Source organism: Rhinolophus sinicus, chromosome 13 (assembly GCF_057876585.1).
Source record: "Rhinolophus sinicus isolate RSI-liver-muscle chromosome 13, RSI-T2T, whole genome shotgun sequence".
NCBI classification, from domain to species: Eukaryota; Metazoa; Chordata; class Mammalia; order Chiroptera; family Rhinolophidae; genus Rhinolophus; species Rhinolophus sinicus.
Window position 1 is genome coordinate 577,788 of NC_142513.1, and position 22,844 is coordinate 600,631.

General features: G+C 61.1%; 1 protein-coding gene across 16 annotated transcripts in view; it reads left to right on the forward strand.

Annotated features, from left to right (window-relative positions):
* Positions 1-22,844, forward strand: part of KCNQ2 (potassium voltage-gated channel subfamily Q member 2) — a 47,933-nt gene that overhangs the window by 15,213 nt on the left and 9,876 nt on the right. For 2 of the 16 annotated variants that reach the window (XM_074318044.2, XM_074318051.2), the window contains exons 2-15: positions 1,627-1,717; positions 2,461-2,587; positions 2,940-3,115; positions 3,800-3,925; positions 4,633-4,743; positions 5,493-5,588; positions 8,011-8,105; positions 9,222-9,251; positions 12,531-12,599; positions 12,856-12,885; positions 16,796-16,849; positions 20,231-20,454; positions 21,067-21,175; positions 21,650-21,781. In XM_074318044.2, coding sequence (XP_074174145.1) covers positions 1,627-1,717; positions 2,461-2,587; positions 2,940-3,115; positions 3,800-3,925; positions 4,633-4,743; positions 5,493-5,588; positions 8,011-8,105; positions 9,222-9,251; positions 12,531-12,599; positions 12,856-12,885; positions 16,796-16,849; positions 20,231-20,454; positions 21,067-21,175; positions 21,650-21,781 — 1,470 coding nt within the window. Of the gene's footprint in view, positions 1-1,068; positions 1,373-1,626; positions 1,718-2,460; positions 2,588-2,939; positions 3,116-3,799; positions 3,926-4,632; positions 4,744-5,492; positions 5,589-8,010; positions 8,106-9,221; positions 9,252-12,530; positions 12,600-12,855; positions 12,886-16,795; positions 16,850-20,230; positions 20,455-21,066; positions 21,176-21,649; positions 21,782-22,844 lie in introns of those variants that run through there. The other 14 variants (XM_074318050.2, XM_074318057.2, XM_074318048.2 and 11 more) reach the window with 11 other exon arrangements.

Sequence of the window (22,844 nt, forward strand, 5' to 3'; positions counted from 1 at the left end):
TCTCTTGTCACTTCGGACAGATGTTTTTATACGGTACAAGGAGTGGGTCTTTGTGTCCCTGACATGGGGATGACAGTGCCCTGTTCTCCAGTATGTCAGACTCACCCTCTGCCAGGTCCTGGGACACGCCATGCTCCCCACTTTGGCCACCCCACTTGTCCTTCCCTCTGTAGGAACACCCTTTCCTTCTCCCCCCTTGGTCCCACCAACTCTACTTGACCCTGCAGGAGCTGTCCTCGTGGACACCTCCTCAGGGAGCCCCCTGGGTGCCATGTCTCACCTGCGCGCCCACATCACAGCACTGGACCGAGCTGCATGTAGATGCCCCTTATTCACTGGGTGATGCTTTCGTGTCTCCCACTGCCCAACCTTCAGGTCCAGACCCAGAACCCTGGAATCCTTCATCCTCCACTCCTGGCGAACCCCAGGGGTGTAGGTGCTCCTTCCCACAGCCGGGTTGGGAGAAGACACCACCAGGCGACAGAGAATTATGGATATAAGGCACACTCTCTGGACTCTTTTCCAGGGCGTAGTTAATTGAATGAATTGTCTAATGAGCAAAGGAAATTAATTGTGGTTTTGAAATGTGACTGTGTCTCTGCCTGTGTTTTATCTGTGCCAGCAGGCACTGTCTGCGCCTCTGTCACCCGCTGTCAGTGCCTCTGCCACGTCCACACTCCCGTGGGGGGGGGGGTCTGTGTCTGCACAGTCGCCAGGCCTCTTCAGGGTGCATGGGCAGCGCTGCTGGAGGTGCCCGGGGTCCGGCTGAGGCTCCCTGGTGCTGAGCGCACACTCAGTGCAGCCCAGGCTCCGGTGCCAGCAGGATGCCAGACAGACAGGGCAGGGCTGGCCTGCGTCAGTGTCCCTGTGGCCAGGCTCAGGTTGGACCTCACGCTGCTGGCCTCATCTCAGTCCCTCTGCCCCCACTGGGAGGCTGGTGGTCTCGACTCCTGGGGCCTGTAGAGCTGGACCTGGGGGGATGGGGGTGTCCGGGTGGTGAGGACACGTGGGAGGAGTGTGGTGTGGGGCCCTCTGCCAGCTTCCCCACATTGTGCTTTGTGCCTCTCAGGAGACCAGGTCCTCGGCTACCAGGGGCTGGCTCCTGAGGCCCCACCCCACCCTGTCTGCTCTGGCTGGACACTCTGGCTGTGGCTTTGGCTGGGGTTTGGTGTCCATGCTGGCTGCACAGTGGCTCCTGGTCCCCGTTTGTCGGGACCAGCATGGCTGATGCGAGTCTGTGGACAGGACCCCCACACTGACCCCAGGCAGGGTGCTAGGTGGCTGCGTTGAAGGCCAGTCTTAATAGCAAGAGAGAAATGTTTCTGCCTTTGAGCCTGGAGAGGACAGCTGTGAAGGAGGAAACATGTGGCAGGTATGGAGTGCCACCTTTGCCTCCGAGGGACGTGTGGGGCTCTCCCTTGGTCCTCACTTTCCCAGCCGTGCAGAAGGCACAGCTTGTTCCCTGTCTCTGAGAGTTTTGGGGCTTTTCCCAAAGCATGATGCTGTCCGGCTGAGCAGACAGACAAGGGGTGTGGGCGAGACTATGGGGTGTCCTGGGGGGTGGCTGTGGGCGTGTCCTGGGCCCCCGCATCTGGGCCTGGGCCTCGAGCCTCCCTCTATCCTCAGGTTCCTGCTGGTTTTCTCCTGCCTCGTGCTGTCCGTGTTCTCCACCATCAAAGAATACGAGAAGAGCTCGGAGGGCGCGCTGTACATCCTGGTGAGCCCCTCCCCCCAGGCGGATGCGGAAGCTGGCACTCTGTCCCCCTGGCTCACTGCTATGGAGCCTCTGATAAAGGGTCCCCCCTGACCCCAGTCCCACTCCCTGCGTAAGCCTGGTCTCCTCCCCGGCAGGAACCCCCATTCTCCATGCACCCACAAGCCCTGCTTGTTCAGCTCCAGCTGGGTGACCCCATAGCCCCTCCTAGCCTCCTCTCCTGGCATTGGTGACATTGCACTGTCTGTCACAGCATCCGCAGCTCACACTGTTCCCTTTCCCCAATACCCCAGCACCTCATTATACCCCAGCCGGACCCGGCCTGGTCCCTACCCTGTGTCATCACAGTGCCTGACAGCCCCCACCCCACGGCCCCCACATTCTTTCTCACTGGATCCTGAGGGCCCAGGTGGCCTCCTCCACCATGGAGATGGCGGTGTTCCCTGGCAGATGTGGGTGTGGGGTAGGGTGGGGCTTGTGCTGCTCACAGCAACCCAGTGAGGGGCAGGGGCGGGCGCCATGGCAACCACAGTATAATTTCTGTGTTGCTGTTGGTGACGGAGGGGACTCTTTGGTCCAGAATGTACCAGAGCCCTCCCTCTCCTGTCCTTCCTGGGGCTGCCCCATGTTTGGAGGAGTCCCCCTCCAACTGACACCAGCTCGCACAGGACAGGAGGGCCCCCCCACACTGACAGCAGCTCGCACAGGACAGTCCCTGCAGGGGCTCAGCTGCGGCTTCCCTGCAGGAAATTGTGACCATCGTGGTGTTTGGCGTGGAGTACTTTGTGCGGATCTGGGCCGCGGGCTGCTGTTGCCGGTACCGTGGCTGGAGGGGGCGGCTCAAGTTCGCCCGGAAGCCCTTCTGTGTGATCGGTGAGGCCTGGGGGTGGGGTGGGGGCAGCAGAGTGGGGGTGCAGGGACTGTCAGTGCCCCGGGGAAGGAGCTGGGTGTCCGCATTGGCCCTGGAGGCCACGCGAGACCGCAGGACCGGCTCCTCCCTCTTGGTGTCAGAGCTCATGGTTCACGAGACCTGAAAGCCAGGAGCACCCAGGGCAGGGCTGGGCCGGGTAGACCGTGGTCCTGGTCCGCACACCGGGCACTTTGCACGCTCCCCCGTCCGTCCGTCCGTCCGTCCGTCCTCCCGGAATCCGGGCTGGGGGCCATCTGGCCTCCGCGGGCCCCAGGCGGGGCGCAGGCCGCCTGCCCGAGCTCCGCGTCTCCGCAGACATCATGGTGCTTGTCGCCTCCATCGCCGTGCTGGCCGCCGGCTCCCAGGGCAACGTGTTCGCGACGTCCGCGCTGCGCAGCCTGCGCTTCCTGCAGATCCTGAGGATGATCCGCATGGACCGGCGGGGCGGCACCTGGAAGCTCCTGGGCTCGGTGGTCTACGCCCACAGCAAGGTGAGTGCGCAGGCGCCGGACGGCTGTGGCCCCGCCTGTCTAGTGAGCCCACCCTTCCGCACCACCCACAGCCCCTGCCCGCTCCGTGACCCGCCCTGTGGCTGGTGGCTGCACCTGGATCCGCACCCCAGTGGCTGTCGGATTAGGCTGGCCTTGGGACCCACGAGGTGGCTGCAGCTGCAGCCCCGCGTCCTGTCCCAAGCCCCTCCCCTTGTTCCAGGGAGCCCCCAGGAGGCCTGGGCGCGGCCCTGCCGGGCTGTGTCTCCCTGGTGGTGGGTGGGCTCACTGGCTCCAGCTGCGCTCTCGCCACTGTCCTTTCTGTCTGAGCCCTGGGATGGAGGCTTGGTCAGCAGGTTGGGGTAGGGGTGCTGGCTCCCCCAGAAGGCACACAGTCAGGGAAGGTGGGGTAGGTTCTCAAACCCAAGAATCTCTGGCTTGATGGCCTCGACCAGCTGAGGACCCTCCCAAACCTGGGTGGGTGTGCATGTTGGGCCATCGTCAGCCGCTGTCCTCCCAGGTGTGAGGTTCACAGGTGTGGGGACACCCAGGGCTGAGATTGGGAGACCAGCCACCCCTGCCCCCGGCTCGCAGCCGGGCCTCGGAGCCGGGCCTCGGAGCTCCTGGGGGCTGACGGCTGGAGGCTGACGGCTGGAGGCGGACCAGCACCGACATGCTGTCTCTCAGGAGCTGGTCACCGCCTGGTACATCGGCTTCCTCTGCCTCATCCTGGCCTCGTTCCTGGTGTACCTGGCCGAGAAAGGCGAGAACGACCACTTTGACACCTATGCAGACGCGCTCTGGTGGGGCCTGGTGAGTCCTGGCCACTGCGGCCATAGTCCTTCACGGACGCATGGCCCTGCTTGGGGGCCCCCGTCCACCCCTCACCCGGGCCCCCAATGTACCAGAAGCAGTCTACCTCACGCCTTGCCCTAGGGGGTCCACTTCCTCCCCTCCCCTGGCCCGTCCCCTCTTCTGGCCTGAACTTACGAGTCACCCATGAAGGTGCCCTTGGCTCTGCACTGTTTATCTGCGCCCCATCCCATCCGCGACCCCTGCGGTTCCCTCTTTGCACTGTTCCCTCTCAGGCCCCTGGCCCTTTCTGTGCCTCTTGGCTGCATGCCTGCGGCCTTGGTCCTGGGGTGAAGCCACTGTGCTTGCCCACTGTGCCAAGCGTGACAGCTGCCTCCTGGTGTCTCCCACGTGGGCCCCGGGAACAGAGTCTTGGGGTGATTCCCCCCACCCCTGCATGTAGGAAAAGGAGGAGGGACTTCGGGAGTTTTGGTCCAGTTGTTGCAGGGTTGAAGGTCAGCTGATGCCGACCCTGGCCTCACTGGGGCCCCTTGGGGGAGGTATGGGAGGGGCTGGCCTCTGTGTCTGTCCCCGCCCAGCGTCCAGCCTGCCCTGAAGATGCAAGTGAGCCCTTTGTGTAAGCAGAGGAGGAGTGTCCAGCTCAGGGTCATGGGCCTCTACATGGCCAGTGCCAGTCCTGGCGGGTGACCAGGCTCACTGTCCTGCAGATAACCCTGACAACCATTGGCTATGGAGACAAGTACCCCCAGACCTGGAACGGGAGGCTCCTGGCAGCAACATTCACCCTCATTGGTGTCTCCTTCTTTGCTCTTCCTGCCGTGAGTCCTGTTTCCTTTCCTGCCTTTGGTGGGGGCAGAGTCTTGGGCTCCCCATGTGACCACAGGGGGGACATGGGACATGAGCAGGGCTCCCAGTAGAGTCCATTATCCTCTGGGAGCTGGAGGTGGCAGCTTGGTGCACAGAGGCACCCTTCCTGGGACCCCGAGTGGTGGCTGTGCTGGCCCAGAGCTGGCAGCTTCCATTACGCTCCATCAGAGTGCTCTAAGCGTCCCCAAGCTGTGCCTTGTGACCCTGCATCTGTTGATCACTGTCAGCTCCTCGCAGTTTGGTGGCATTGGCCAGTAGGGCCCTTGTGATCAGTGGTAGTGCTGTGCAGTGCCAAGGATCCCTTGTCTGGTCTCTGGTGCACCAAAGACCCCATCTCCTGTAGAAGGGCCAAGGGCTCTGTTAACTCCACCCATGGCCGGGCAGGGCAGAGAGGCAGCTGGTAAGGGGCAAACAGCTTTGGAGAGGCTGCTCTCCCAGCTGGTCCCTTCACCACAAGCCTGGCCTGTACTCACTAGTGTGGGCAGATCAGGGAAGGACGCTGAACTTTGGGCCCAGACGGGCCCAGTGTGGGCACTGCCACACTCCTGTAAGCGGCATGCCCCTTATCCCAAAGCCAGTGTTACCCCCAGCCAGGTCTCCAGGCGATTAGGGACCGAGTAGGGGAGGTGGAGCCAGGAGCCTGGAGTGTGCAGGCAAGGGCCGTGGGCCCAGGGCACCGCCTGACCCCGGTGACTTGCAGGGCATCCTGGGGTCTGGCTTTGCCCTGAAAGTGCAGGAACAGCACCGGCAGAAGCACTTCGAGAAGCGGCGGAACCCCGCCGCCGGCCTGATCCAGGTGAGTCCGGGCGGCCCCCACTCCGGGCCAGTGGAAGCCCTGGCCCGGTCCCGCCGTGTCCAGCAGCACAGCTCTGCTCGGTGTCGTTCCTGTCTGTGGACGCACCCTTGCCCCTCTGCAGGAGGGGATGTGTCGGGCGTGGGAAATCCAGTCGTGTGTTGAGGACCCAGTTAGGCGCCGAAGCCGTATAGCAGCGCAACACCGTAGTGACCACGCCGGTGCCGGCCGTTGTCTTGTGTGGGCCCCGGGTCCTGGGCCAGGCCGGCACAGGTGCCACCGAGCTTGCCCCTCACAGCGCCCTGGTAGGCAGCGCGCTATCCCACCCATGCTGCACACAGTCGGGGCTCAGAGATCCCCACTCAGGTAGCCAGTAGGTGCTCTAGCCGCGTCTGTGCAGCCCCAGCTCAGCCAGCTCTGCTAGGGGTGCAGTGGCCACTCCATGTCCGGCAATGCTTCCTGAGCCATCCTGACAGTGTTTGCCTTTGTGTCACTCACCTGGAAACTTTCTCAGGTATGGAGCGGCCTCCCAGATGGTGTCTGTCAAACACAAAGGCAGGTGCTAGCTGTAGCCACTGGGGTCAGGGCAGCACACGAGATTAGCAACAGACAGACTGAAAAACCTGGAAGGAACAGGTTCGGGAATGAGACACATGGGGACATTGGCGTCCTGGAAAGACACCCATATAGTGGGGCAAACAGCTTTGGAGAGGCTGCTCTCCCAGCTGACCCCTTCACCACAAGCCTGGCCTGCACTCGCTAGTGTGGGCAGATCAGGGAAGGACAATGAATCTTTCGGTCTAGATGGGTCCAGTGTGGGCACTGCCACACTCCTGTAAGCGGCGTGTCCTTTACTCCAAACCCAGTGTTACCCCCAGCATAGGTGTAAATCTCCATGACCTTGGTTTCTTAGAAATGATACCAAAAGCACAAAAATATACTGTAGATACATAGGACTTTATCAAAATTAAAAACTTTTGTGCGTCAGAGGACACTACAGGGTGAAAAAACAACCTGCAGAATAGGAGAAGACATTTGCAAGTCACATATCTGATAAGTGTGTGGTATCCAAAATGTATATAGGACGCTTACAACTTGACAATGAAAAAACAAACCCAGGTAAGAAATAGGTATCGGACTTCAGTAGACATCGCTCCAAAGAAGATAAACAAATGGCCAAGAAGCACGTGAGAAGATGCTCAACGTCATTAGTCATCAGGGGAACGCAAATCAAAACCAACGTGAGAGACCATCGCCACCTGGATGACTAAAATAAAAAAAATAAAAATGGAAATAGAAGAGTGTTGACGAGAACGTGGAGACATGGAGCCCTCACTCACTGCTTGTGGGGACATGAAATAGTGCAGCCGCTGTGGACAACAGCTCAGTGGCTTCTTAGAAAATTGAATATTATCACGTGACCTGGCAATCCCACTTTTAAGTATATACCCCAAAGAATTTAAAACAGGTGTTCAACCCAAACTTTCGCACTAATGTTTGTAGCGGTACGATTCACAACAGCCAAAGGGTGGAAACAGCCCACATGTCCATCAGTGGATGAAGGCGTGTTACCCAGTTAAGCTGAATATTGCTCAGCCTTAGACAAAAAGTGCTGACACGCGCTGAGTGTGGACGGCTTGGGGACATGCCAAGTGAGAGAAGCCAGCGCAGGAGGCCGCGTATGATGTGATTGCGGCAGGGAGTGTGTACACTCGGCATGTCCGTGGGGACCATGCAGACTGGTGGTTGCCAGGGCCCCGGGAGCGGGGAAGGAACAGGGCTGGGGAGCCCTGCACTGTGAGGTGATGAGAATGGGGGACTATGTAGCGGTGACAGCTGCACAACAATGGTGGCTCTTTTTTTTAATGTTTTACAATGGCATAGTTGACTTTTAAGGAGGGCGCAGCTCACAGGGGCCCATGCGGGGATCAAACCCGTGACCTTGGTGTTAGTACTACGCTCCAACCACCTGAGCTAACCAGTCACCCGCAATAGTGACTCTTCTCATGTGCATTTTGCCACATGCACATTGGGAACGGAGGCCCGGCCAGGTGGAGGATGGGTGACAGCTGGCCAGGACCCTGCACTGTGCTCAGTTTCACTCCTTCACTGGCTGTGGCTGCCACGTGTGGGGATGGAGGCCTGTGTCCCCTGCCCCCAGCTTCTGAGGTCGCAAGGGCCCAGTGTAACGTCCCCTCAAGGCGGGGAGTCAGGCGGTGACTGCGATGCCAGGTTATCACTGCCAGGCGTCAGGAAAGATGACCAGGAAAGGAACAGACTCCCTCTGTGCTCCGCCTGCCCATGGTGGGTGGTCACGCAGGGTGACGGAGGCTGTGGGGGCGGGAGAGGCGCCCAGGCCCCTGCAGAGGCGGGAGGGGCCCTCAGTCCGGGCCCGCAGCCCACCCTGCTGGCATCTCTTCCCCAGTCCGCCTGGAGGTTCTACGCCACCAACCTGTCGCGCACGGACCTGCACTCCACGTGGCAGTACTACGAGCGCACGGTCACCGTGCCAATGTACAGGTACCACCACGGCCACGGCCCCAAGCCACCACGCCTCATGGCCCGTCACTTCCCGTCTGTTCTGAAACCCCATCTTTTTTTTCATTATTTTGACTGATTATTTTTGTTTTGTTTCTTTTTCTTTGAAATGTATGTATTTTTCAAGAAGGAGCTCTGTGTGTGGTTTATTTCGGTGTTAATTTTGCTCTTTGTTTCATAGCTCATGGCTTTTATTTTCACCTCCATCCCCTTTGATTAGCTTCCTAGATGGGGGGCACTGAGATGTGGGCACTGCGAAGACAGGCCCCCCCCAGAGAGCTCGAGGTAAATGGCCCCACTCTTTAGAAGGATCACCCTGACCCTCTGTCCTCCCATGAGGACCAGTGTCTCTGCGTGGGGGAAGGAGAGTGACCCCAGCCTTCACTGAGGCTCTAGGACCAGGCGACCTATACATCCTGGGCTTCCAGGCTTCCCCAACAGGACAGACACCCCAGGTGCCCTCAGGTGGGAGAGAAGGGATGGGAAGGCCCCTCTGGGGGGCGGTTGGCGGAGGCCATGTGGTCAGCAGGTAGCTTTCCAGGCAAGGGCAGGTGGCAGCTGGGACGAGAGTGTGGCCGCTCTCAGGATTTGTCTGTGCCTGGCTCTTGCTTAGAATGAGGTCTCAGGTGATGGCGGCTGGGGGCCACCTGACATCTGCTCAGGACTGATGCCCTTGGGTGGGTGGGCACCACCCTGCCGGCCTCCCCTCCACCCTACAGGGTAAGGATCCCTGCACACACCCCTGGGGGTTTCCACCCACGGAGCCCCACCTGACAGCAGGCTGGGCAGGGTCCTCCTGAGGTTGCTGGAGTCAGTGATGGCCTGGCAGGCCAGAGGCCAGCCCCACCTGCCACCTGCCTGTGTGGGGGTTTGTCACCTGGGAAGAGGGTCCCCCCACCCCATCAGCATCCATCTGGAGCCCCCTGTACTGGGCTCCCAGCCCTCCCGGCCATGGCCCTCGTGCTAATTTTTTGTTCTGTTGTTCCCCCCACTCTCCTCAACTATTTTTTTTTCCTTTTCTTTTTCTTATCCCGTTCTTTAAAAATTTCTATTCTTTTCCCTTGTGTGTGTGTGTGTGTGTGTGAAAACACTTGAAAGCTCGCAAGCTCAAACCTACGGGGCCTCCAGGTAGGAAATGCATGGGACAGAAAGTGTGTGGTGTGCTCCTGTCCTCTGTGACTGTCATGGGGCCGCCCTGGTCTGCAGAGCCAGCGGCCATCCCTCCAAGCACCCTGCACCCCCGTCCCAGCCTGCGGACCCTGCACCGAGGCAGGGCACTGCACTTGTAACCCTGCCCCTGCCTGGAGTTCACCTTCCTTACCTCCCCTGGTGCCCTTTCTCGATTGTCCCCGTCACCCTCCTTACTGCTTTCGTGTGCTGGCTCCTTCAGTCCCAGGTGGTCTGCTGTCTCTTGCCCTGCTTCCTGCTGTGTCTCACTGGCTGGGGTCCCTCTCCTGCACCTCCACTCCCACCCCAGGGGCCCACTTATGCACAGTACAGAGGTGGAGATGGGGGCTTCCACATGCCAACTCGGGGGACACCCCAGCGGAGCCCCTGGCTCCTGGCAGGCAGCTCCGCTCTGCACCCAGCCTCTGCCTTGGCCTGCATGGGGCCCCCATCTGGGGGTTACACGTCCCCATCTTCCCACTGCAGTGGGAGGGAGATGCAGGCCCTGGGAGGAGATTCTGGTCGCTGTGTCTGCACACGGCTCTCTCCTCTGCACCTTTAATTGTCTCCCAAAGGGAGCAAACGGGTGATCTGCTCAGATTGGGGGCACTGAGCTGCTATAGGAAGTTTCACCCGTGCACAGTGCAGTTCTCGGTGGCCCTTTCCTTCCCTGTGGCGCCCTGGGACTGTCCTGGGGGACCGGCAGAGCCCTCTCCCTGTGCTGGCAGAGCTGGGGGACCTGCGTAGCAGCTTTCTCGGCACCTCCAGCGGCCACTCATCCTTTTGTGCACCCTGTGTGGGAGCCGTGTTCGAAAGTCAGCTCCACTCCCGGAAGGTGCCACACTGGGCAGGCCAGGGCCAGGGCCATGTCTGTGGGCGGGTGGGACCTGCGTGCCCACGGGCATCTCTGCTCCCAGCACCCACCTACCTTCTACCAGTGACCCCAGAGGCCTCACTCAGAGGAGGTGGCAATGGGAGCAGTGTCCCCCTCCTTGGCTGTGGACCCAGGACTCCTGGGGCTCCAGGCTGCCTGGGCAGTTGAGGAGCCCCTGCTTCAGGCCCTGACGGGCTCCTAGACCCGGGAGGTGCCCCTTCATCTACTCCAGCAGCTCAGGTTCCCCAAGCTCACCAGACGCCCTCCCTGTGCTGCCAGGCCTGGGTGGCTGTAGTTGTCCTGGAGCCGGCTGACCCCCAGGCCAGCCGTTGCTCTCCCTGGTGGAGGCCCCCCTGATGTGTCCCTGCTCCTGTTGGCCCTTGTCCTCCATGACTGACCGCCCTGGGAGGGGATAGGCTGTGTGTGTGTGTGTGTGTGTGTGTGTGTGTGTCCCTGTGTGTGGTGTGCGCACACCCCTGCTCGTCCGTGCATGATATCCTATCTGCGTGTCCCCAACCTTGGACCTGCGTGTGTGTGGGCCGAGGGGGGAGGGCTGTCCCAGGGTCTCTGCTCCAGGCCTGTGGGTGGGTGGTCAAGGGGGCTGGGGCAGCCAGCTCTGCCCCCATGTGCAGTCCTGGGGACTCTGCTGCCCATGGCATAAGTGACTGTCTGCCCGGGCCTCCTGCTTAGTCTTGACCCAGGAGGGCAGGTCAGCCCTGGGGGAAGGGGCGGGCAGGACGGATAGTACTCACAGGGCACTTTTCCCCAGCATTTCTGGAGCAGTGACTAGCTAGGCCTGGGTGGAGGGAGGGGCGTGTGCAAAGCAGGGACTGGTGGGCTCACCGTCAGGGCCCTGGGAGCCATGAGGTCCATGACCCCTCTATTTTGGAGGCAATGGGGAGCCCTGAGTATTTGAGCGTGAGATGACAAAGACTGGTCACACTGAGGGTGGTGTACGTCCAGGTGAGGTGGGCTCCAGCCGGGCCTGGAGGCAGAGGGTGTCGGTGAAACATAGGAGGGGAGGGGCAGGCCCAGGAGGAGACCATGGGAGGGGCTAGGGTGGACCCTGTGTGGCTGGACACCAAGGAGAGGCTTGGACACAGTGCTGGACAAGGGCCGAGGGGTGCTTAGGGGGATCAGGGGTCCCCAGGGTCCAGCAGGATGGAGACTAAGGACAGGGCTGGGGTGCAGGGGCTCGGTGAGGGTCTTGGAGTGTGGTTTAAGGAAGTGATTGGGGCTCTAGCAGGCTGAGTGGGGGTGTCACAATGTTGTAGGGGTGTCACAGAGCAGGGTGAGGGTGTCATAGTGGGTGGGGTTATTAAGTGGGTGGAGGTGTCACAGAGTGGGATGGGGTGTCACAGAACAGAGTGGGGGTGTCACAGTGGGTGGGGTGTTACAGCAGGTGAGGGTGACACAATGGGTGGAGGTGTCACAATGGGTGGGGGTGTCGCAGGATGAGGTGGGGTGTCACGGGGTGGGGATGGGTTGGGTCAGGAAGGAGAGACCAGGGCTTGGGATCAAGCAGGGTGAAGGGTGTTTGTTTCCCCCTTAAAAGCAGGTGTAACTGTGTGAGGGCAGGAAGTGGCCAGGAGTGTGTGGGGTGAGGAGCTCCAGGCCCTCTTCTGGGAGGCAGAGGAGCCTGGGGCTTCCCCAGCGACTCCTCAGGCTGCAGATCCCTGTCCTGGCCCCAAGGCGGCGTCTTGGTTCTACTCTCAGCTTGCTTCTGTGGAAGTCCTGCCTGGAGCTGCCCGGTGACCAGCGTGGCTGCAGCGGCTGCACGCCGGGCCCACAGACAGGCTGGGTGTGAGGGTGTCCCGGGTGGGTGCGACTGGATCTGGGGGGAGGGGCCTCGGAGCAAATGTGGTCCAGGGTCTCCATCCAGGCGACTCCTCTGCAGTGCAGTGAAGCTCCTCCATGACTCGGCCCCACTGGACTCCGCAGACAGGGTCTGAGAGCCTAAATGTGTTGGGGTGCTGTGTTTGCAGGGATTGGGAAGGGGGAGGGGAGGGTACATGGCTCCCTGCCAGTCCTCCAGTGCCCGGCTCCACGGGCTCCATGCGGTCAGGGGTGGGGTATCCATTGATGGACAGCCTGTGGACCATTCACACCCTGCTGCAGGGCGTGCTGACCACTGCCCACATCCAGGGCTGAGGCCCCAGGAGAGGGGCAGCCAAGACACTGCAGATGGTGCCCCAGGTCTTCCTGCCACGGAGTTCCCCACTTTCTGCCCATGACAGGCCACACCTCATGTCCCCTGGGCATTAACACAGCAGGCTCCCACATGCAAAGAGGCTGGTGAGAGCTGGGTGACATGTCCCCTGGGGGTCAGGTGGGCGGGAGCTCACTGGCCTCTCCTCTCCCCTCAGACTGATCCCACCGCTCAATCAGCTGGAGCTGCTTCGCAACCTCAAGAGTAAATCCGGACTCACCTTCAGGTCAGAGGAGGGGTTCCAGGCTGGAGCTCCCTGGGGGTCAGGTGTCTTCGTCCAACCCAGGGGCCCTGCTGCTCACAAGAGCTGGGCAGGGGCAGGCAGTGGCAGGATGCCCCACACCGGCTGGCCACGGCCTGGTCACGTTGGAGTGCCCTGCCCACTGGTCCCTAGGTGGGGCGTGCCCAGTAGGGCGTGCCCGGTGGGGCGGGCCTGGCAGAGTCAGCCGCTGACAGTTTCGTCTTGTCGCTTCTGTTTGAAGGAAGGAGCCCCAGCCGGAGCCCTCTCCCAGGTCAGTGCCTGCCTGCCTCCCGTGTCTGCACCGCATGTCATCAGGGAAGCAAGGGCTGCTGCGGGGCCCTGTGGGAGCTCCCGTGTGGGGCTGTGTGTCTGGACCCTTGCCTGGAGGTGATGTGGGCCCCTAAATCAGTTTCCTGTGTCCCCTGTGAGAGCAGCCCTGGGGCCCCTAAGGCAGGGATTTCTGAGAGGGAGGAGGGCTGGGTAAGAAACCCAGGGGTGTCTCCCTCCCTCTCTGGGTCAGGGTCCAACAGTGGAGGGGGGCCCTCTGAGGAGGCTCCTCACTGCCTGCATGGCGTTCCTGGTTTTTTGAAGTTTCTGAAGGGAGTGGCAGGGGGTTCCTCTTTTGAGCAGGGTCTCCTGTCCTGGGGGGCTGCAGGTCCCCACCGTTGTGTTTGCAGCAGGCAGATTACAGACCCCATGCAGGGACTCTGCAGGCAGCTTCTGCTGAGGGTGGAGAGGCGGGTAATGGCAGCCTAGCTTCTCCTGGCGTTAAAAAGAAAATCCAGATCATATCACACAGGTCAAGTCTGATGAACTCCAGCCTGCGTGGCTGTCACTGGCTGAGTTCTCTGAGCTCTGGGGTCCCCCGAGTGCCTCATCCACGCACTGCAGAGTGAGACTGGTCCCCTGGACCTCCTGCCAGAGACGCCGCCCTTTGTTAGTGCCCTCCTGGACCAGAGGCAGCTCAGCTGGCCGCTCAGGTGGGGGAGATGACCCATTCTGTCCATCGGAGAAGGGCGCACTCTTCTGTCCCCAGATCCCCGAAAAGGGAATGCCGGCTTGTGCCTGGAATTGAAAAGATGGGCACTGCTTCTGCCCTGAGCAGCAGTGATGGGACCCCTCAAAGAGGCTAAGAAAATGAACACTGGACCAGAGTTGCTTTAGTGGGTGCAGCCCCCTGTGTTCTCATCGACAGGGTGGGTTTGCAAGGGGAGCCGACGGCATGGCTGTCCTCAGGGTGGAGTGGAAAACGCCTGCCTAGCATCGCCGGGCACCCCAAGGGGTGCCCCCACTTATCAGTTCCCGTCATGTTGCGTCTGCCCCTGTGCGCCAGGGACCCTGAGCCCCGGGAGGCGAGGCGGGCCGGTCTCTGTGGTCTGAAGCACTGCCCCTCCTACCTGCCCACCTTCCATCGGAGGCCGCTGTGGCGTTGGCGAGGCGGCTCCTTATGCTCTCGGCCTGACTTGACTCTGGCCCCCGCAATGCTCTCGTCTCAGCCTCTCTCTCTCTCTCTCCTTTCCTGCCCTCCCCTCCCCCAATCTGGAAATCTCGCCTGCCCCCAAGTGCCTTTATTCATGTCACTGCCCTTCCTGGGCCCCTTTCACGTGCGCTCTGTCTTTGGGGATGAGGTGGCAGACCCTGAAAGCAGGACTCAAGGTGAGGACACACGGGACCCCTGCCCCGGGCTCTGCGGTATGCTCCCTGCTTCCCGTTCACCAATCCTCGTGTCCTCCCTGTGTGTCATGTGTCCCGCCCACTGTGACCCAGCGGCTTCCCCCAGAGCCAGGCTGGCCTAGCCTCATTTTGGGAGGCACACCTGTCAGCCAGGTAACTGAGGCCTGCGTTTCTGTCCCCTGACCTGGGGCAGCCACAGACACCCCCTTTTTAGCACCATAGTGGGCATGCGGGAAATTGTTCTGCTACTGTACCCAGGAAGGGGTGGGCGGCCCTGGGCTGCCCGGCCAGAGGGATCCTGTACCGTAAAGCGCAGATGGACGCAACGACACTCACTCAGCTCCTGTGAGACGCCTCCAGGCCTGGCTCATGGTGGCACACGCCATGGCTGTGTTGGCACCAGACCAAGGCAGTAGGCGCTGGGGCTGGGGCCGGGGCCTGGGGCAGCCACGGGTCTCGGGCTGCGATGCCCGGGTGTCCCTCACCTGCCCTTCGTGCCTCTCTGTTTCTGACTGCCCCCAGCCCCCAGCCGCTTTGCGCCCTTGTCTGTGTGGGCCCCTCCTGTCACAGGCATGTCTGTCCAGTCTGGTCTTGGTGAGTGTCTGTGGTGCCTCTTTCACTCTCTCGGGCCCGGGCGCCCTGGGCTGGATGCCAGCAGCTCTCAGATAGGGCGACACTCTGGTTGGCTGCTGTGAACAGGAACACCCCAGCACCAGCCTGGAGCCCAGAGGGAGCAGGCTGGAGTTGGGGGTCCTTGTACCCCCAAAGCAGTGGCTCACCTTCCCCAGCTTTGTCAGGGCCTCAGGCTCTGCTGCACCATACAGAAGCCACTGGCCACGTGTGGCTGCTTAAGTTTTCATTGAAGCAAAATTGTTGATGAGCCACCCCTCAGTCTCACGTGCTCAGGAGCCAGGCATGGGGCGGTCACCATAGCAGACCATGCCACACGTGTGGGGACAAGCGGCCCTGGGAGGTGCTTCCAGAGCAGACGACTGTGCTGGGAGTTTGAAGGAACACAGCTGGTTGGGGGCTGGGCAAAGCTGGGACCCTTCAAAGGAGCTGGAGGCAAGAACGCCCCACACCATTCTCCTTCATAGAGGCAGGGGCCTCCAGGTGAGGATGGGGGCTGCACACAGGCCTGGGACCCCAGGAGGAGCTGGCTGAGGGGTCCTCGTCTAGAGCTGCCCCCCAGGCTTTGGTGGACCTGTGGCTGACACGTTTGCCCCAAATTTGAGGGGCTTCTGCGAGCCATGAGATCTGTGGGTGGGAGGTCACAGGGAGGCTTGTCCCATGTGGGGGCACTCGCCAGGACAGCTGGACCCCAACCCCCTCCCACCAGGGTCAAGCCACCCAGAGTCTTGTTCTTTGCTGAAGTGACAGGGCAGGACCACAGGGAGCAAGCTCACAGGGCACGGGGCACGTGGGGGTCCTCCTCAGAAGGAGACTCGGGGAGGGCCAGCAGCAGCAGGGGCCCCCGAGAACGCTTGACCTGCGTGCTCGCTGGCGTTAGCTAGGCTTGTCCCGTATCAGTGAGTGGGGAGAGGTGCCTAGACACCAGCAGGTGCCACCAATGTTTACAACGAACGTGTGGACTTCCCTCCTGGAGCTGGTTCCTGTGAGTGGGGTTCCTTGGGAGCACAGTTTGAGAACTAGTGTCTCAGGCAAACGCTGCAAAAGGGGATGGGGAGGGAGAGGCTCCAGGAGAACTAAGCGTTTCTCTAGTTCTTGTTTGCTGCTTTCAGTTTTGCTTAAGAGTGTGCACGTTCTGGGGCAGAGATAAGTCTTCAGGGTCGGAGGCCTGGGCGTGCCCACCTCTGGCGGACCGACTGCTTCCTGCAGAACCGCCTGGCCGGTCCACCTCTGCTCACTGAGGCGGATTTTTGTGGGACCCGAGATGAACTGACTTCTGCCATCATCTTAAATCCAGGAGCCCCCAAACCCCCTTCTCCTTAGCTTCCCTCCAGGTAGAGGCAGCCAGTGCTTCCTGGGTAAACTGAGGCCCAGTTCTGATTGGGCAGTTGGCTGGGCTCGGCGAAACCTCGGCGATTGGTTTGTGAAGCCAAAATGCACGTTTTCCTCCCCAAAATGTGTGCTTTCTGGAACCCTGTCCATCTAGAAAAAGCCTTTTGCAAAGTCTTAGTCCATGTATTATTTTTTTGTTCGCATGAATATAGCAAAAAATAATACATCTTTAAAAAGACGTGGCCCCAAACTCGAACTCTGAAAGGAAAAGGTATTTTTGGAGGAAAAAACAGGGAATTTCTTTTTTCTCCAAAAATAGGGCACTCTTTTCTTTTCCAGGCTGGCAGAAGACTATGTGCAGCTTCCTGGCTGCCCTGGCTCAGCCGCGAATGCTGTAGCTGGGGCCCTGCGCCCAGAGCTGCCCCAGGGGGTGTGGCGCCCCAGGCTCCCTGCGCCTTCCGTTCACTGGCCGGCCGGCCCAGGCTCCCTCTGGCCGTGTCCTGCCGCGGGTGCCTGGGGACTAACTGTGCTCTCCTCATTTCCAGTAAAGGCAGACCGTGCAGAGAGGGCCTGTGTGGATGCTGCCCTGGACATTCTAGGTACCGCCATGCGTCGCACGGACGACCACTGCTGCACGGCTGTTCTGCTCCAAACACTCTGCTTAGTAGAGGTTCTAGATGAGCCAGGGAGAGGCCCAGCTCCTGGGCCCCAATTCTGATTGGCTGCTCACGGGGGATTGCTAGGTTGCCCCTGATTCCAGCACCCTTTTCTCTCCGCGCCAAAGGATGCCCAGTCCAGAGGCTCTGAACCCCAGAAAGGGCACGGCCCCGGGTCCCAACTGCTCGGCGAGCCTGTTCTCCAGGCATCAATCTAGCACCTCTACTAGGCACCCGAGGACAGCTGCCCCTTAACTGGCTGCCTCGCCCGCCCACCTGCCGGAGGCAGCTCCGCCCTGTGTGCCGGGCTCGTCATAGTCCTTACACGTCAGGCCCACCAGGAAGCCAGGCGTCCACGGCTCCCCTTCCTAAGTGCGGGCCTGGCTTAGGGCAAACCAGAAACCGGACGGTGGAGACGCCACCCAGCCCTGCACCTGGGGCCCCTTGCCTGCACCATTCCTCCCTCCCGTCCACTGTCTGCTGTCGGGTGTGTGGAAGCGTCTGTCCTCCTGCTTGCTCTGGGTGCCACCCACACCCCTCTCCCTCCTGCCCGCCTCACACCCTGCCCAGTGCAGCCCTGTAATGTGTGGGCAGCTGCTCACCTGTCCTGTTGTCATGGCATGTGGTCGGTGCTGACCGTAGAGGCAGTGGTGCCGCGTGGCAGGCACCAGGGGCCGTGCTGCAGGGTCAGGCCCGGGCGGCATGCTTGTGCCCCTGTACCCGTGCATGGTCTGAATCCCTCTGCACCCGGAGAGAGGCTCAGAGGCCCGTCCATATCCCTGTGTGTTCCCGGATCTGGGCTTGTGTGGGGACTTGCAGCCCCAGGAGGGATAATCTGGGCCTACAGAGGCTGTCCTTCTGGCCACAGGCTGGTCCTGTGGGTCAGGCGCTGTGATGGGGGTGCGTGGGGACCAGAAGGGCCAGGATTCCAGACCAAGTTCCATCCTGCTGTGCACAAGTCACGAGTGTCACTTCATCCTCCCACTTTCCCTGGGCATCAGTGGTCCATCCGTGGCCGTGGCCAGGCAGCTTTCTGTGGATGCCGCTCCAACCCCGCTGAGCTGGGCCCTAGCTGTGCTGAACGGGGGTGTTTAGTCCATCTCAGCTGGTGCCTTCCTTCACCCTGTCCCAATTTACAGCTGGCTCCATATTTAGAATTTTGCCCTAGGTGTGTGTGGGGGGAGTGGTCACAGGGGAGGTGAGCGGACCTCGGTTTGTCCTCCAGACCCTCCTAATTGCTCCTTGGCCCCAGGTAAATGTGAAAGTGCAGACACCTCAAGATACCTTGTCAAACAGGGTGCCGCCCAGCCACCGCTCTTTCCCCCACCCGGGTCAGGAGGCCAGAGACCCTCCCACACATTTGCTTCTGTCCTTGGCTTGCAAGGTGAGGCAGGGCCCCCTCATAGCTGCAGGACCACTGGCCATTTGGGGACTTGGACTTGGGACAGCTCCAGGCTGGCTGGGGTGTGGGGTGAGTGCCTGTGGGCACTGAGCCTTGACGACCGGCTGTCCAGGTGTCCACACTGTGGTCTCCTCTGCAGAGAGCGCCTCCCTTGTCTGAGCTGGGGGACGGTGGGGCCAGGCTGGACCAGGGAAGGCTCCTTCCTGTGGGTCTGTCCTCGACGACAGCCTTGTGGGGCCGAGTCCCTGGGGCTCCTGGGCTGCATGGGGCAGCTGGTGCAGCCGGGGGTCCCCAGCTCTCCCGGTAGGGCCATCGCTTCTCATGGTCTCCCTGGGCCAGCTGGTGGTCTCTGTTGGGAACAGAACAGAGGAGAGCTCATTTGTACAGATGTCCCCACGGTGCCTGGTTCCCAGCATCCCTCAGTGCTCCCCAGCCCCCTCGGTGCCCCCAGCCCCCTCGGTGCCCCCCAGCCCCCTTGGTGCCCCCAGCCCCCTCGGTGCCCCCCAGCCCAATGATGCTTTGCACTGGGTGCCGTGGTTACGGGCTTGGGGCTGGTGTCCTAAGCAAGCTGATGCCTATTCCTGTGTCACGGGACATAGGACACCCAGGGGCTTCATGCCTTAGAGTCATCGGCCACGGGGGCTTTTCATCCCGCAGAGACCCCTGAACTAGCACAGACAGTCTCAGCTGCCTGGGGGGTAGGGACAGGTGTGGATCTGGCTTCGGTGTCCAGGTTAGGTGGACTGGATGGTGGGCTGCCTATTCTCTGTGGCTGGTCATCTCTGCGCCGTCTCAGGGGCGTTTCTCAGCTGTGGGTCCCGGTTGGGGCCAATGGAGGCAGCTGACCCCCAGGAGCCGAGGTGGGGCTGGTGGTGTCTGAGGATTAGCAGGCAAGGTGTCTTCCCAGGGATGGCAGGGAGTCCCACTGAGCCTGCTGGGTAGGTTTGTCACAGGTCTCAGGGGCTGCGAGGGGCCCTGTTCAGAGGCCATTCTAGGAGGTTCTATGGCTCCTGCATGTGGCGAGGCATGAACAGGTTCACAGTTTGCAAGAGCCTCCTGCCTTGGGCCCAGTGAGAGGAAGCAAGTGGCTGTACCCTGACCATAGCCATCACCCCTGTCTCCTGGCTGCTGCCCAGAGGGTCAGTCCCATCTCCACAGTTACCAAGAGACATGGGGACAGGGAGGCCCCAGGACCCCTGCAGGGCTGTGGCTGGCCAGCTGTGGTCGCCCCCTCTCGGTGGCCTCGGGCCAGGGCTTGGACAGCCTGCAACAGCCAAGAGGTGGCCGGCAGTGCAGGTGCACCCATTCCATCCCACCCGGTTCCCGGACGCGTCCTGGGGGCAGGCATGGCCCTGCGCTGCCTGGGAAGGGAGACGGGCCGGCCCCCACCTCCAGGATGCTTCTCATTCCCCTGCTCCAGGCCACACTGCTCTGTGGGGCTTGACAGAGGGGCCCAGGGGTCAGCTGCAGTCCTCACCCCTCCTGACTGTGGGGCAGTTACAGGGTGTGGAGGGGCAGCAAGCGATACTGTGGGGGTGGCTGGGCGCCCACAGAGGTGTCCAGGGAGAAGCCACACCTGCTGGGCATTTTGGGACCCGTCTTGCTGTGGGTGTCACCTTAGAGAGGGAGGCCTGGCAGGATAATGTCTCTTTTGGTGGCAGCCAAAAGTGATTTAAGAGTCTGCTGACCAACTCCCGGCCCGGGAGCCCGAGGTGGAGCTGACCACCCACGGCCGTGTCCCCCGCCCTGCGACCTCCTTCCCCACCCAGGCTCCACTCCATGGTAGCTGCCCTCAGTGTGCATTTCTCTGGGGCAGGGTCTGCATCAGCTGAGGGCAGATGACGGGTGCCAGTGTTCTGTCCAGAGTGACTTCTCTTGCTGTCTCCCTGTGTGTGTCTGTCCATCTGTCCTCGTGGGAGCAGTCAGAAGGTCAGTTTGAAAGATCGTGTCTTCTCCAGCCCCCGAGGTATGGCTGCCAAGGGGAAGGGGTCCCCGCAGGCCCAGCCTGTGCGGCGGTCGCCCAGCGCTGACCAGAGCCTGGAGGACAGTCCGAGCAAGGTGCCGAAAAGCTGGAGCTTCGGAGACCGCAGCCGTGCACGGCAGGCCTTCCGGGTCAAGGGTGCTGCGTCCCGGCAGAACTCGGAAGGTGGGTCGGGCCCAGCGCCCCCAGGGGACAGTCCCGGGGCAGCACCTGCTTTTCCCTTTCCTTCTATTGAGGTACGAGTCACATAACATACAATTAGCCACTTTAGAGCGAGCAGCCCAGGGCACACTCACTGTGTCCTGCAGCCACCACCTGCGTCCTGTCCCAGGCACTTCACCCTGCAAAGGAGCCTCTCCCCACTAGCAGTCACCCCAGCCCCGGCCACTGCTGGTCCGCTTCTATTTCTGGACACGGTGACATGCAGTGTTTGTGCTTTCGGGTCCGGCTCTGCTCACTGAGCATTTCCCAGGCTCACCCATGTCGCACTGTAGGTCAGAACTTCATTCCTGTGCACAGCTGAGGCGGCGTCGTTCCTGGGTGGGCGCATGCCACCTTGTCTGTCGTCCATCTGCTCTCAGGGACGCCCTTGCACCCTCTCATCGCACTCCCCGTGGGCCACTAGAAAGGACGGGGTGGGTTCTAGAGCGCCTGGGCCAGATAGGGCGTGTGGGAGAGGCTGAGAGGTTCCCTGAAACCCTCTCCGATGTGTGTGTGCCACGGGGCTAGAGGACCAGTCCTCTCTGTCCCCTCACGGGCTGCATCCCTTCCACCCAGAAGCAAGCCTCCCAGGGGAGGACATCGTGGATGACAATAAGAGTTGTAACTGCGAGTTTGTGACAGAGGACCTGACCCCGGGCTTGAAAGTCAGCATCCGAGCAGTGTGGTGAGTGGCATGGAGTCGGGGTGAGGCCGCCCTCACAGAGCCCTGCAAGGGGCGGGTCCACTCTGCCCCTGGGGACAAGGTCTCTGGGGGCTGGTGTGAGGGCACGAGCTCCGCTGGGACACCCTGTGGCTAACACACCTTTCATCCCGGTTCCCTGTGGCTCACAAGGCACCACATGCCACAGTGGTCAAGGGCCCGTCTCCGGAATAGTGCTCCCGAGGCTGTCAGTGAACGGCCAGGAGCCACCCTACAGGGGGTCCCGGTGGATGAGGGTCTATGTGCACAGCCGAGCCCAAGAGTGGCCGGTGTATGTGGTAGGTGCGTGGCCCAGATAATAGCGACAATTGTCCAGTGGACATCTTCAGAGACGCTGAGAGGGCCATAGGTAGGTGGATGCTAGAGCCGGCCTGCTTGGAGTGTGGCCTGTAGTGGTCTTTGCCCGGGGCTCATGGCTCTTCACCCGTCCCCGTCCAGTGTCATGAGGTTCCTGGTGTCCAAGCGGAAGTTCAAGGAGAGCCTGCGGCCCTACGACGTGATGGACGTGATCGAGCAGTACTCAGCCGGCCACCTGGACATGCTGTCCCGCATTAAAAACCTGCAGTCAAGGCAAGAGCCCTCCCTGCCCAGCCCCCAGGATATGAGGCCGGTCCTCGGCCAACACTGGCGTGACTCATGTCAGACAGACGGGCGCAGTGAGGGGGGCTCGCTTGCTCCCCACCAGAGGTGGGCGGTGGACAGGGCGGTGGACAGCCCTGCTTGCTGCCACCTCTGCAGCCCCACACCAGCCCCACAGGGGCTTTCTGCTGTTTGTTTTAAAATCTCTGTTGTCTCTCCCTTCTCTCCCCTCCTCCCACACTATGATGGCAAGTGTGTGTGTGTTTGTGCACACTCACGTCTGTGTGCATTTCACACGCATGTGTGAATGGACACATGTATGAGTTCACACATGTGGTTGTGTGCCTGTACCTGTGTATGCTGGGCTGTGGGTGCCGTATGTCACACATGTTTATGTGCACATGTGTGCATGTGTGCTGGGGACAAGTCGTCCTGGTGAGAAACTAAGCTGTGGGGTACTCGTGGCTCCCTCAGCAGCAGCGATGCTACTTGGCACCCCCTCTTCCTGGATGCAGGCTTGTCCACCCACCCCCAACACTGGGCTTCCACTTTCTGGGCAGGAAGTGGGGCTGGGATGCGTGTCCAAGGTGGGGCAACAGCAGGGTACACACTGCTGTCTCCAGTGCCTACCCCAGGGGTCACCTGTACACATGTGTATACAGACGTGAGCAAGGGCCCAGGTAACACACCAGCACACCCATGAACACGTGTGTGCACGTGTGGCAGCACACACACGTACACATAGCCACGTTCTTTGTCTCATGGCCACATGTGTGTGCCCGTAAGTCACACACATGCTCACACCAAGTACACATGTGCTTATAGGCACCCCCCTCCACATCTATAAACAAGCCCTGCACACACGTGTTTGTGGTGCTTAGAAAGAGGCCACGTGTGTTGTGGTCTCTCCTGAAGTGGCCACATGCTCCTGCCAGTTGGAGCCCTATCCCTGCCCACAGTTCCTCAAACAAGGTGGCTCCTCTGTGGATACCTGAGCCCTGGACAATCAGGGCACAGTCCTGGGGGTCAGGGGACAGTCCAACTCTCAGCGCCC